This window comes from Struthio camelus, chromosome 18 (genome assembly GCF_040807025.1).
Source record: "Struthio camelus isolate bStrCam1 chromosome 18, bStrCam1.hap1, whole genome shotgun sequence".
In the NCBI taxonomy this organism is placed as follows: domain Eukaryota; kingdom Metazoa; phylum Chordata; class Aves; order Struthioniformes; family Struthionidae; genus Struthio; species Struthio camelus.
Window position 1 is genome coordinate 864,201 of NC_090959.1, and position 12,309 is coordinate 876,509.

Consider the following 12,309-nt stretch of genomic DNA (forward strand, 5'->3'; position numbering starts at 1 on the left):
CTCTTTTATTTAATACTAACAATATACACAGGCTGCTCCCCTGCAGACTGATCTGTTCTGGAGTAGTCTAAAGATAACTCCTTAGAGGGTGATTATGAAAAGCCTTCTCTTTTTTTGCTATTTCTGTACTTACAGTCATGTCCTTCCCATGCAGTCTTCGTGTTTCTTGTACCATTATAGTCTCCAAGATTTTAAAGTACAAGATCTCTGCCAGTTTTAATCTGTTTACAGCAAAATCTGAAATTTAAAACCAACACCAAATTTTAGTCAATAGCTGCTAAAGTTTCAACGCTTTATTGGTTATCCCATTTTGAACTGTAACCTCGTTCCGTTCTGTAATGCTTCTTACAGTGTTCTCTTTGACAGCAACAGTTTCCTTTCCGCACAGGTTCTGGGTACTGCATTAAGTACTTACAGGATAGCATATGTATGCATTTCATTTGCCTGGTTTCATATTTTGAAACATCCCATGTATTTCACATTCATACCTATATGAGATCCTGGTTGTTCATCTGTTGACTGAGTGTAGCTCCGACAGAAAGTTTCACCTATTTCTTTCACTCTGTTCATGATGCTTTCCATAGGGCTCCGTGCACAAGATCTAGAGTAGAACACAAAGAAAAAGTCTTATTTGTACAAATAAATATTCTGCTCCCCCCAGCCCCCACTCAAATAAGAAGAGAAGCTAGTTTTTCTCAGCTTTTCTCATCAGGCAATAACATGCATTACTATAAACAGTAGAGGAGAACTCAGGAATACTGAAAAGATACAAAGAGATTGTTTCTTTTTTTTTTCTTTTCCTAACATTGATAGAGAAGGTCTACAGGAAATTTTAGAACAAGTGCAGAAGAAATCAAGAGCTATAAGAGCACACTAAGACAGACGCATCTGTCGGGAGGGAGGCAGTAAGAAACATGCTCCAACAGGTAACCAAATAAAACCAAATGCATCCCTGCAACTGCACAAACAGGCACAGTTTGAGACAGCAAAGGAGAGTTCTCAGGGTCAATATCTTTGAAACCACAAACTAGTAGCTTAAATACAATCATAATAATGTATTAATATTTATTTATTCAGATCATATTTATTTACTGAAAGTATAAACACGAAAACCTCAAAACACAATAGAAGTAGGAAGCCTACAGAGCCAACAGATGAAGGTATACTCAAGTAAGGCAAGACAATAAGAGAACAGAAATCAATTCTGTACATTCTGCAAAAGTTTGTTGCAGGGGAACATAAACTGCAAGTGTACTCTTCTTTACGGAAGAAATTAGTCTACCTTAGGAGACTAATGAACGGTCTTTAAAAAGCAGTCTGAATCCATCAGTAAAGTGAACCACAGGGACAACTATGACTAGACAGATCTCACCTAAGACCTCTAATGTAACACAAACACAAAATCAGTGAATTAGCAACAGTGCTGCGTAACCTAGTGCTACAGTGAGCTTCAGCGACAAAAACGAAAGCAGCAAAATGAATATCAGTTTTTTTAAAGGGCTCTGAGGAGATCTCAGCAGTTACAGGAAATTAGTCTCCATCCTCTGAAAATTGTTAGGAGACATAAACAGCTAGTAGAAACAAGGCTAAACATAACAGAAGAGGAAATTTTTTTTTTTTTTAAAGAAGGAAAAAAAGAAAAGGAAAGGAAGAAGAGCCAAATCTTATATTAGACATGCAGAGAAAGATAATGTGTTGATACGAAGTAACAGGCTTTCAAAACATTTTCCAGGTTTCTTGGACAATTCAGGTGTCAAGAGACGATAAGGACTGGGCTCCTTATTCGTACCTATCAATCCACTACTAACCTAAGTGCCTTTAGCTTTCCGCTTGAAAGATTCCCCTAGGGATAATACAGTTAAACACACCTATAAAGTGGTCTGGAAAGTGGGATGAATAGTGAAATGACACTATTGCCGAGGACACAACATTATTCTGGGCAGTTAAAAACAGAACAAAACACACACACACACCAAACCAACTGCAAAGACACAGGAAAGTACTTCACCATGTTAAACACTTGTTTGATAAAGTGACAGAATTTCGACATCATTTACACACAAAGTAATGCACTTGAATAAAGAGAAATACATAGTAATGATACGTAACAATCCAGACCTCTAACTTCGCTGACGCCAGCATGAGGGAGAGATCTTAGAGAAAACCCAGGATGTTTTGAAATTCAAAAGAATAAATGGATTAAAAATAATAAATATAAATTCACGGAAGAAAAGTCCATTAGCAGCTATTAAATACAGCAACAGAGCTACGAACTCTGACTTCAGAAGTTCATGAACTGCAAAGGGCTAAAAGTTGAGCAAACGTATCAGAAAAAAGACAATTCAAATCCAGCCCTGGTCTTATATTCTGCAACTGTCCGCTGCCAGCCATCTTCACAGACACAATACAGGACTAGATGAGCGCAGCAGGCAATCCTTATGTTCTCTATTTAAGTGAGGAAAAATTTTCATCAGGAAAGGAGAATCTGGTTTTCACTTGTCCCTTTTTAAGTACCACCTACCCTTTCCAACTAGCAGTGTTATACAGAGAAGAACAATTCAGTAGGTAATGAACACCACCTTCACGCTACTCTTGAATGAGTATTTCTCATTTTTTTCCACAGCCTTTTGGCTGTGCAGGACTTGCAAGTTCGATGCGGATAGTACGCCTGATTTTTTTTTTTTTTAATCAAACTTGTCCATGTTTTGGTCTTTCAGAGAGAGAGGTAAATATTAAGTTATTACTTAATGAAAAATGTCTATGTTCATTCAGAGATTGCAGATAAGCTAACATTTTAATTGGGTAATGGAAATAATATCAAACAGTCCCTAAAAATCAAAAAAATATTCAAAATAGAAATGCATGCTGCTAAGCACTTGTAATGCAAACTTTTAAGAATAAGCGGTAGGAAAACCTTCAAAATATGCCTAATTCCAAAAGACGAGAACTAGAAGTTCTAGTTTAACCTATTTGTGAAGCTTGCTATAGAAATATTACTTCAGCATTTCAAATATTTCAGTGCTAAATGTCCATTTTGACTAATTGCAAACGATCCCTAGACCTTACACCACAAACACAAAGCAAGGCCTGACCTTTGGAGCAAAGGTGAGTTTCTGTTTGCATGCGAGTCGTTTCAGTAGAGGTACTTACTCAAAAATAGCTGTAAGTTGTTCACTTGGTGCATTTTTCAATCCAGCCACAATATTCTGCAACCGGCTCACACTTTGTGTTGCTGAAGCAACAGGAGTGATGACAGCTTCCTTTTCTCTCAGGTATCTTCTTCCAGTCAGTGGAGTTGAAGGTGCAAATGACCTTTTCTGCCAGACAGAGAATAAATGAGTCAACAGAACCGTTTCAAAAACATTTTGAACAAGGACCGCCTTCAAAAATCACTCAAAAGATTAAAATGGCACCACTAGTCACAGGGAATATGCCACCTGTAGCCTGCCACCAAATCTGTGACCTCAAACCTCAGTAGAAATTAGTTAAAGCTCTTTCCAGGCTGTGATCCATAAATACAGACTAAAGTCAATTTAGAAGGTTTTTTTAATTAAATCCAGGAAAGTGAGACTTCAAATCTTAAAACATGTAAACATCTAAGCTCACTTAAATAGTAAGAAATACACGGCAAGAAAGTATATGCTTCCATTCACAAAATGTACGTAAATTGGGTGACATAAAGAGTAAGTTGTAGAGCTGCCTCGGAGAGGGTCACAGTAGAAAGCTCCTTGGGAAATGCTGTTCTGGCGACTCTAGAGCCCCCTATGCTGAAGGTATGACGTAGCACAAAGCAGACTATGAAGTAGCACGAAGCAGACTAAGCACAATTTGGATTGCACTCATCTATTCATATTCTGCTTTCTGGAAGTGATGCAATAAGGCATTCAGTTTTCAATTATTAGAACTGACTACACTTTGAAGATACTAGGCAAATAACGATCAAGAGTTATGCCCACGTTCAGTGTACATGGATAGCAAAAAGGTCATTATTATACTACAGAAACTGAAGTTCAAATTTATAAATTCATTCCAAATGATTTTATGTTTAATTTGCCTAAATATGTATTGCAGTGTATGTAGCACATTTGGAACAAAAACCCAAACTGTGTGATTCATTTACATCACCACTAGTACCTTGTAATAAGTATTACTTTTTTTTCAAACTGGCACGTAATAGTAACTTTGAAACAGCACAGGATCTTTTCACACAGGCAGCGCCCCTTTTTCTGCTAGCTATTTTAAGAAGTAATCCAGCACATTTTTCCATATACCAGCTTCATTAAGTACATGTTATATTTTTAATACAGTGAAATATTAACTGTTTACAGTCTACTTTTTGTAAGGAAATTAGAAGCATAAGGCTTTTGTGGGTTTTATGTTTTAAATGTTATTTCCCATGGAATAGCAAAGAAGTTAACATTTCCTGCATTGAGAGAGAAATACCTGAAAACATGTAAGTTAATCCAATATAAAAGGTTCATGGCATTCTTAATAGGATTTTGTTCATTTATATCTAATATATCTTTATTTAGGTCGTAACTATTTATCGGTTTCTTTAGACAAAAACATATTACCTCACATATGAAAGTGTGTGAGCACGTTAGTCACTTACTAAAGCAAATAAAAGAGAAGACATCACCATTTCTCCATAGCAAGCGGGTCCACTGAAGCATGCATATGGCATTCAGCTTCTTATTCTTAGTAAAAAGTTGAAGAAATTCAATTTTTCAAAGTCACCACAGTGATTCAAACAACATACAATGAAGAAGAAACTTGATGAGAGTATTAAGTGAAAATGATGTTACATGAATCACCTTTTCAAAATGCTGCTGAAGATGACACTCTACATGAGCTCTTGCTGCTGGTTTCCCTACTGGCATATCAGCAGGAAACTTCCGAGGAGTGCCAATTTCTTCTTCAGCGTCTGCTCCTAGGAAAACCCTCTCATCAAAGTCACCCACTGTTAGAACATATTCTTCATATTCTTTATTCAATGCTTTGCTGAAACAGAAACAACAAAGTGTTATAATCAAAGGTTAAACTGCTGAAGAAACAAAAGAGGTGCCATCAAAGTTACGGTACAAAACTGAAACCAACACACGTTCAAAGCAGGTAACACTTTAAATAGTAGTACTACTTGTTAGCGAAACTTTCCTACAACAGGCAACTTGCTTGTGGTAAATCTTGCCTTTCTCTTAACTTAAAACCTCCCCTATTCCCTACAGGATCCATCGCAGGCCCTAGTCCTACGTTACCACCATCATCTGCTTCTCAGTAAGTACAGGAAGAAAAAAAACTTAGCTTCCTTTGCAGTTATAAATGAAATTAGTTTTTAAGTACTCAACTGATCTGAAGTTAACCTTTTGTAAATACAGGACAAATTAATCATAGTTGTATTAAACTAGTTAGGAAGTCTGATTTCTACTTTTGCCGCTGGGCGGTCAGTATTTTTCATAATGGCATAGAGGCAGGGAAAATTTCAGAGCCAGTCCCCTGGATTTTATTCCTAAAAACCTTCACTGAGATATGAGACCAAACAAACCCTTAGTTTTTAAATAGGTAAACTGGAATAAAGGAAAACAGGAATAATTAACTTCATGATGGTTGCAAAGCTTTAAACTGATACTTGGGAAACAGAATTCAACTTTGTGATAAAAATCAGAAACAGCTAGCATCATTGAATCCTGTCTGCACATTTACATAATATGTGAACATATGGAATATCTTTGTCAGTGAGATTTAAGATGTTCTTTATCTACCAGTATATACGTTAATATAATATAACAATATATTTGCAACACAAGTGACTCTGTGATCCCACAGCAAACTTGCAACTATTTTATAGGTTTATCTTCTCATGGTCTTTTAGAAAAAGTAAATTTCTATAAACCAGTTTGGACAAAGAAGCAGAAAGGCTTCCTTATTTCCTTTAGATTTTCAGTTACTTACAAGAGAATAAGGACTACTGCATTATCATATATGACAGTATTATTACAGTAATACTATTATTCTTTAAGTAGAAATACTAAAAATCAGTGATTATAATTGCTTCACTGCTTTATATGGGTTATATCAACATTGTTAGATATCTATTTCAGAGTGTCACCTGCATTTGCAAAACAATCCAAGTCTTTGGTCTTAATTCTCAGAAAGAAAACTTGAAGAGATAAAAACTGATCTTGCAAAAACAAGTTACTAGCTATTTTTGGAAAAAGCAAAAAAAAAAAAAAAAAAATCCTGAAGGGTATCCAGAACAAAGCTGTTAATTTCTGTATCTAAATTAGCTTCAAGAAATGAATTTTTAAAAAATTTGTCAAAACAACTACTAGCCTCACACAGAAACGCTCTACCCCTTTTTTGTGGTTTTGCAATTGTCACTTTTTTTCCTTTTTGAGTTTTTCTGTTGCTTTCACAGATTTATGCACTTAACAGGAAACTGAAGGCTTCCATACCCAGGAATAGTATCTGAGGTACGTACAGAAACAAATCCATGAACTTCAGAGTCAAGATTTTGACTTGCATATCAGGCTACCCAAAGGCTACAGCTGCTGGCCGGGGGGCGGGGGGGGGAGGGAAAAAAAGGCAAACAGCATAAAACTTGAGGTTAAGGAGTTAAGGAAGAACCACTGCAGCTGACCCAAAACCCTAAGGTATTTGACACCTCTCAGATCCAGAAAGCATTTCAGCTAAACAGTAATAGATTTAGTGGTCAGATAATTAAAACTAGTTAGTTATGTTAAGAGGAAGGAACAGAAAAACTTGAGATACAGTATCCAGACGTGTATTTCAGAAATGAAACCCAAATCTATGACTAAGAACACAAGCCATAACTTACTTATTTTCTGCAAAATTGCATAGATCCAGTAGACATTCTCCTTTTAAGATCTAAAAAGCAGAAATATTTTATATGTTAAAAATTAAAATCGTTCAAATTCTGCACGACAGTTTAGCCAAAAAGTGAATGAGAGTCAGGAAAGTAATTGGACATTTTGTTGCTTACAACGTCCTCAGCAACATATCAGGGATAAAGTCTAATTCTACCCTGGCTCTAGAAAAGGTCACCCTTCAGAGGAACAGTACTGCTATCGAAACCTGTTCCACCAGCAGGTTAGGGAGTGATGTGATGAATGACTACACAGAAATTTCCACAGAGCTTGGAAACAACTTTCCAGGATCAAAACCAGATAGAACAGTTTGTGCAACTGCAACCTCAACCTCTTCATTCTAAAACGTTTTGCTTAACTCTAAGACAAGAACAAGGACCCACTCTATCACTACAGTTATTCCATAACATTAATTTATAAAGAGATAACATTGTCTTTAGAGAAAAAAAATACTATTGTACATGATTCAGTTTTCACACTGCCAAGAGAGGAAGGGAGAAGATCCCCAATGACATAACAAGCCAAATCAGAGAGTACTTTACAGTACACATCATGGAAAGAGAGAGCCAAATCTGCTGCTGCTAAAACACGTTCAAAGAAAACCTGAACCCATCGCTTCCAAATTCATTTGCCTGTTAGCACACTTTCCTCCAGAACTTGCAGGATTTAAATGGCTTCAAGACAAGATCATTTATCTGAGGACTACCACACATTCTTAAAACTAGTAAGATGTACCTTCCTTTCAAATAGTTTTGAAATGTATGGTTTAAAGTAGTGTTCCTTTATTCCTTTTGCTTCTACTAAAAGCCCATCATGTAGCTCACATAGGGTGGCAATGATGCAAGGAGGCTCTTCTGAGGCTTTGATCTCTGTTGCATGGAAGTCCACAGGTAAGCCTGAAAACAAGGAGGAGGAAGATCGGGGGAGGGGGGAGGCAAAAACAGCTGACCTTATACTTCATGTAAAATGAAACAAAAGAACAAAGCATATTTGATTTAAAATAATCTGTCTCATCATACCTTTAAACGATGGATTTAGCAAATCTCTTCTATTTGGACACAAAAGGGCATTTGCAAAAATCAGGTCCAAGCAGCACAGAAGTAAATGATAGGAATTTACTAAATCATCTCCAATCATACGGAAATTACCTTCAAGAGATAGCGTACCACATCAAACAACATAAAAGAGTTAATAACTCAAAACATATACAAAACAGGCAGATAAATAACAAAGCAAGCCTACCCTTAGTATATACAAAGAGAGTCCAGCAGAAGTTGAAGAGATCTTTAACGCTGCACGGTACCCGTCTGTCAAGGAGGGGGAGGAAAAAAAAAGTCAGTCTTCACTTCCAAGAAGCTGAAACTTGTTTTTTTTTTAATAGTAAGACTTTCATATTGTTTCCTTGCTCAAAATAGTAGTCAGAGCCATCGTCTAACTTTATTTCACGCTAAGGCGCAATGCAAGCCATACGTGCTTATTTCAATTTTCAGTAATTAATTCTCCTCCTATCTAGGTCCACAGAGCATTCAGCCCATCATCACTGAACCTTTTCACTCTTTCTTTGAGCAAGCAGCTGCCTTTGGTCTGTGACTCTTGGACATACTATTTTTCTGGTGTCACAACCGTAAAAAAATTCACCTGGAGTTCTTATATACCGATGCCAAGCGGTATATAAATTACAACAACAGATTTTTTCCTAAATATTTTACCAAAGCATCAGTCATCCCTTCAACACATGCAACTATTACTTGTATTACAGCTTCTTCTCCTGCATTGAGTTTGGCGTAGAGATCATCCAAAGCCACGGAACTGGAAATGCTTTCCCATTCAGCACAGGCAGCTAAGACTGTACAGACGGATTATTTCAGGACATCAACTACCTGAGGAGGTACTTTGCCAAGACAAAATACCCCTGTATTACTTCAGTTATTTTGGCTAAACATCATCAGTACTGCTCTTTGCGGGAGTTAATCTATCTCACTGTAGCTCTTCCCATCATACAGAGACATTCTCATTACAAGCCAATATCCGAATCCTACAGTGAATTGCAGAAACAACATACAGAGGAAAAGCTCTGCTCATATCAGCACTATCCCAGCAAGATGGAGGGGTCCTTCTTTATTCATTGCATTTCAGAGTCAAGGCCACAAAGCAAAGTGACCCTACCACTTCAGAACCTTCCCGGACTTTTTAAAGCACAAAACATGATCTTAATTTTTGTAAAGCTGTACCATAGGTAGCCCTTTCCAGGGAAAAGTCACATTAAGCCTCACAAATACCTCTGTTTCCTGCTTCGTTGTGGTTTAGAAGTTTCTTCGTAAGGGTTTTGAAATACATCCAAAAATATTGGTTCAAACTTTTTGAAAATCACAGTTGACACTTCAAAATTTCTCTCCAGCCTCTCTACTCGCTCTCGGAACTCCTGTGGTAGATTTGACATGTCCATCCACTTTTTCATTTTGCTAAAAAACTGAATTAAACTTCAAAGAAAAAAGAAAAATCTGTTTTATTTTGAGCTTTAACTAAGTGTATTTATTCTGTGAATTTCTGACCAAGGCAAAATGCCTTTATTTTGATGCACTGCCAAACTGTACACGTTGGAAGCTTTTAGCTTCTGTATTTATTCCTCTTGACTCTCTTGAAGCCACAGACATGGAAAAACCTTACTCGCATTCAAAGGCTGCCAGCACAGCAACGCTGGTTAAGGGAGGGCTACAGACGGAAAGAGCGTACATAGCTACGCGACTGTTAAGGGGGAGGGAGGGGAGGCAACAAAAACATGAGTCCATGCCTATCAAAGCTACCTAGACAAAAAAACATTAAATGCAGGTGTAATTACAGCGGCAAAAATCCCTTTGGCAGTCCAGCTGAAAATGGTTCTTTAAATGGAACATGAAATTCATTCATTTCAGTTATATCATTGGTTACAATTATAGTGGCAGCATCTATGTAAGCAGAGCTATCTACTGGAAAAACCTTGAAGCACATAAGTATTTATGCAATCGCGCAGTTCTGCGTCCCCAAAAACGCCAAACGACATAGCAGTCAAGACCGAATCTGGCAATTTGGCCTAAATCCCGAGTCAAATACAGGTTTTATCTGGATTACTAATGAAACATTCAGAAGTCTCAATTGTGTTTCAATTAACTACAAAAAGAAAAAACCCAACTCTGTGGGTGGAACAACTGTTAGTCTGATGTGGGTGGTTTTTCAAAGGATTGAAGTTGAACTCGGAGGGAAAAAAAAAAAAAAAGTATTTGCATCTTATTTCCATTTGTAACGAAAGAGGATTTATTGCTTTTACAACGTTACCTCGGGACATGCAAGTTTTGCAGTGCTTGGAGTCTTGACAAAAATAAAAGCCTGGGTGCCTAAATTACTAAGCATACGCTAATGGAACAATAAATTACTACCTTACATACTGGAAGAGTCAGATTCTGGGACTTCCACAATAAGTAACAACGTGAAAAAATTAACCTTAATTTGGCCGAACGTAGTATCCTGGTCAGCGAGACGCAGTTTCCTTCCATAAGGCCGCTTCCAACGGTCGGAATGACGCTCTTGCGGCAGGCGACGTACAGAGCGCATGCCAGCCAATGGACAACTTCTCCCTGCCAAACCACAGCAAGGCACCAGACTGCTGAGCCAGGAAAGGCTGCGCTCAGCTTACACCTCAGCTTTACAGAGCCTCCAAAAACCTCTGGTGACAATAACGAGAACCAGCATGTGGGGAGCTGGAGGGCTTTCTTCTCCGCACGTTTTGCGGAACTTATACAAAAACATATATCTATGCGCATACACATACACAAGGAGGTTACTGTTCTGTTTTTCCATTCAACTTGCAATAATAGAGAGGGCAGAGGATGTATTTTTTGAAAGAAAAAACAAAAAGTACACAGTGTAATTTGGCCACCGAGGCTAATGCAACAGCTGACATCTTTCAGACTCCTCCGGATATATTTTCTAACTGAGGATTACAGTAAGCACATGCCCATGTGGCTGAAGAGAAACGAATTTCAAGTAGAACTAATGAGTTCTTAAGACCAGGTTTTTGCAATACGCTTTCCCATTGAAGAGGGATTAGGAGATAAACGAATAGTGTATTGGCTGCATATTTGCCACCTAAATTTAAAGGGCGGTTTCAGCACCCAGCCACAGCCGAATCAGCTCCTACCAGCAGCGGCTTTTTCTGGGCGTGCAAATCTGTTTCATTTGTTATTTGACGAGCTCACACTGGCCTCTGCGCTCTAGCGCTCACAAGCGACGGCGAGTCGGAGCCACAGGAACCCCCGAACTGCTCCTTCCGGCCCAACCGCGGCAGCCCGGGGCGGCGGCAGGATGACAGCGGCCCCGGGCCGGGCCGCGCCGCCGCCGCCCCGCCCCGACCCACCGCGTCCCGGTGCCCCCGGGCGCGCCCGGCCCGCGGGCAGCGACGAGCGCGCGAAGCGCCGCGCCCCGGCGGGGCCGGCCGCCCCCGCGGCACCCGCTGACAGGCGGCGCGGCCCGGCCCGGCCCGGCCCCGCCGCCCTCACCTCCAGGCTGTAGGTGCCGCGCAGCGCCGTGAAGTCGCGCAGCGCCTCGGCGGCGCTGGCCGCGTCCAGGTTCAGCTCCTGGCAGAGGCGCTCGACGGCGGCGCCGGGCTCGGCGGGCGGCGGCTCCGCGCGGGACATGGCGGGGCCCGGCCCGGCCCGGCCCGGCGGCTCCGCTCCCGCAGGCCCCGCGCGCCAACTCCCCCTCACCCGGAAGGGACCGGCCCCTTCCGCCGCGCCCCGCCCTCTTTTGGCGGGAACGGGCGGCGGGGCGGCGGCCGGGCCCGGCGGCGAGGCGGGCGGTTGCTGGGGCGCTCGCAGCCCGTCCCGGCGCGGGGCCGCCGCTCTGTGCCCGCCGCTGCATTACCTGCTCGCAAAACGAGGATGTCGTTTCGTGGCAGCTTAAGGCAAAACAGTGTTAACGTGCTGTTTGTTATCGAGGTAATGAGGACTACCGGTTCCCGATTACCGGTATTATTAAAATCAAAACGAAACGTTCTGCCCTCTCTCTCGTTCTCCTTTCATTCATTTATTTTTTGGCAGGTCCCACATTCACAGGGTCTTGCGGCAAGCTGGTTCTGGGACGTGATCTTGTTACAATTTTTTTTTTTTTTGGTTGGGCTCATCTCTGCCTGAATACAGCCCCCAAAGCGGCCGGCCATGCTCTGCTCGACTGCCAGCGCCGAGGCGGGGAGCGGGTGGTGGGGCGCGGAAGGATTTTTAATTGGCTTAAGCTGCTGGGAAGCTGTGACCCCAGGGAGAAAAATGGGATGTGACGGACGAGAAAGGCGCTTTCAGCTGCTGCAGTCAGCTGTCAGCAGATCGGAGGGGAGGAGAGGGGCTGGGCTGGGGAGTTGCCGGGGGGACGCGACTGCTTGGCCACCTGCAGCATCTCC

General features: G+C 40.8%; 1 protein-coding gene across 12 annotated transcripts in view; it reads right to left on the reverse strand.

Moving 5' to 3' along the window:
• The window catches only part of RBL1 (RB transcriptional corepressor like 1), a 28,018-nt gene extending 16,421 nt beyond the window's left edge, over positions 1–11,597 (reverse strand). For 7 of the 12 annotated variants that reach the window (XM_068912239.1, XM_068912238.1, XM_068912235.1 and 4 more), the window contains exons 1-11: positions 11,417–11,595; positions 10,362–10,495; positions 9,164–9,364; positions 8,127–8,191; positions 7,904–8,032; positions 7,620–7,828; positions 6,836–6,885; positions 4,815–5,001; positions 3,151–3,317; positions 489–601; positions 134–237 (exon numbers count right to left, since the gene is read on the reverse strand). In XM_068912239.1, coding sequence (XP_068768340.1) covers positions 134–237; positions 489–601; positions 3,151–3,317; positions 4,815–5,001; positions 6,836–6,885; positions 7,620–7,828; positions 7,904–8,032; positions 8,127–8,191; positions 9,164–9,364; positions 10,362–10,495; positions 11,417–11,554 — 1,497 coding nt within the window. In that variant the 5' untranslated portion in view covers positions 11,555–11,595. Of the gene's footprint in view, positions 1–133; positions 238–488; positions 602–3,150; positions 3,318–4,814; positions 5,002–6,835; positions 6,886–7,619; positions 7,829–7,903; positions 8,033–8,126; positions 8,192–9,163; positions 9,365–10,361; positions 10,496–11,416 lie in introns of all 12 variants that reach the window. The other 5 variants (XM_068912241.1, XM_068912237.1, XM_068912236.1 and 2 more) reach the window with 2 other exon arrangements.
• Between the last annotated feature and the right edge of the window lie 712 nt (positions 11,598–12,309).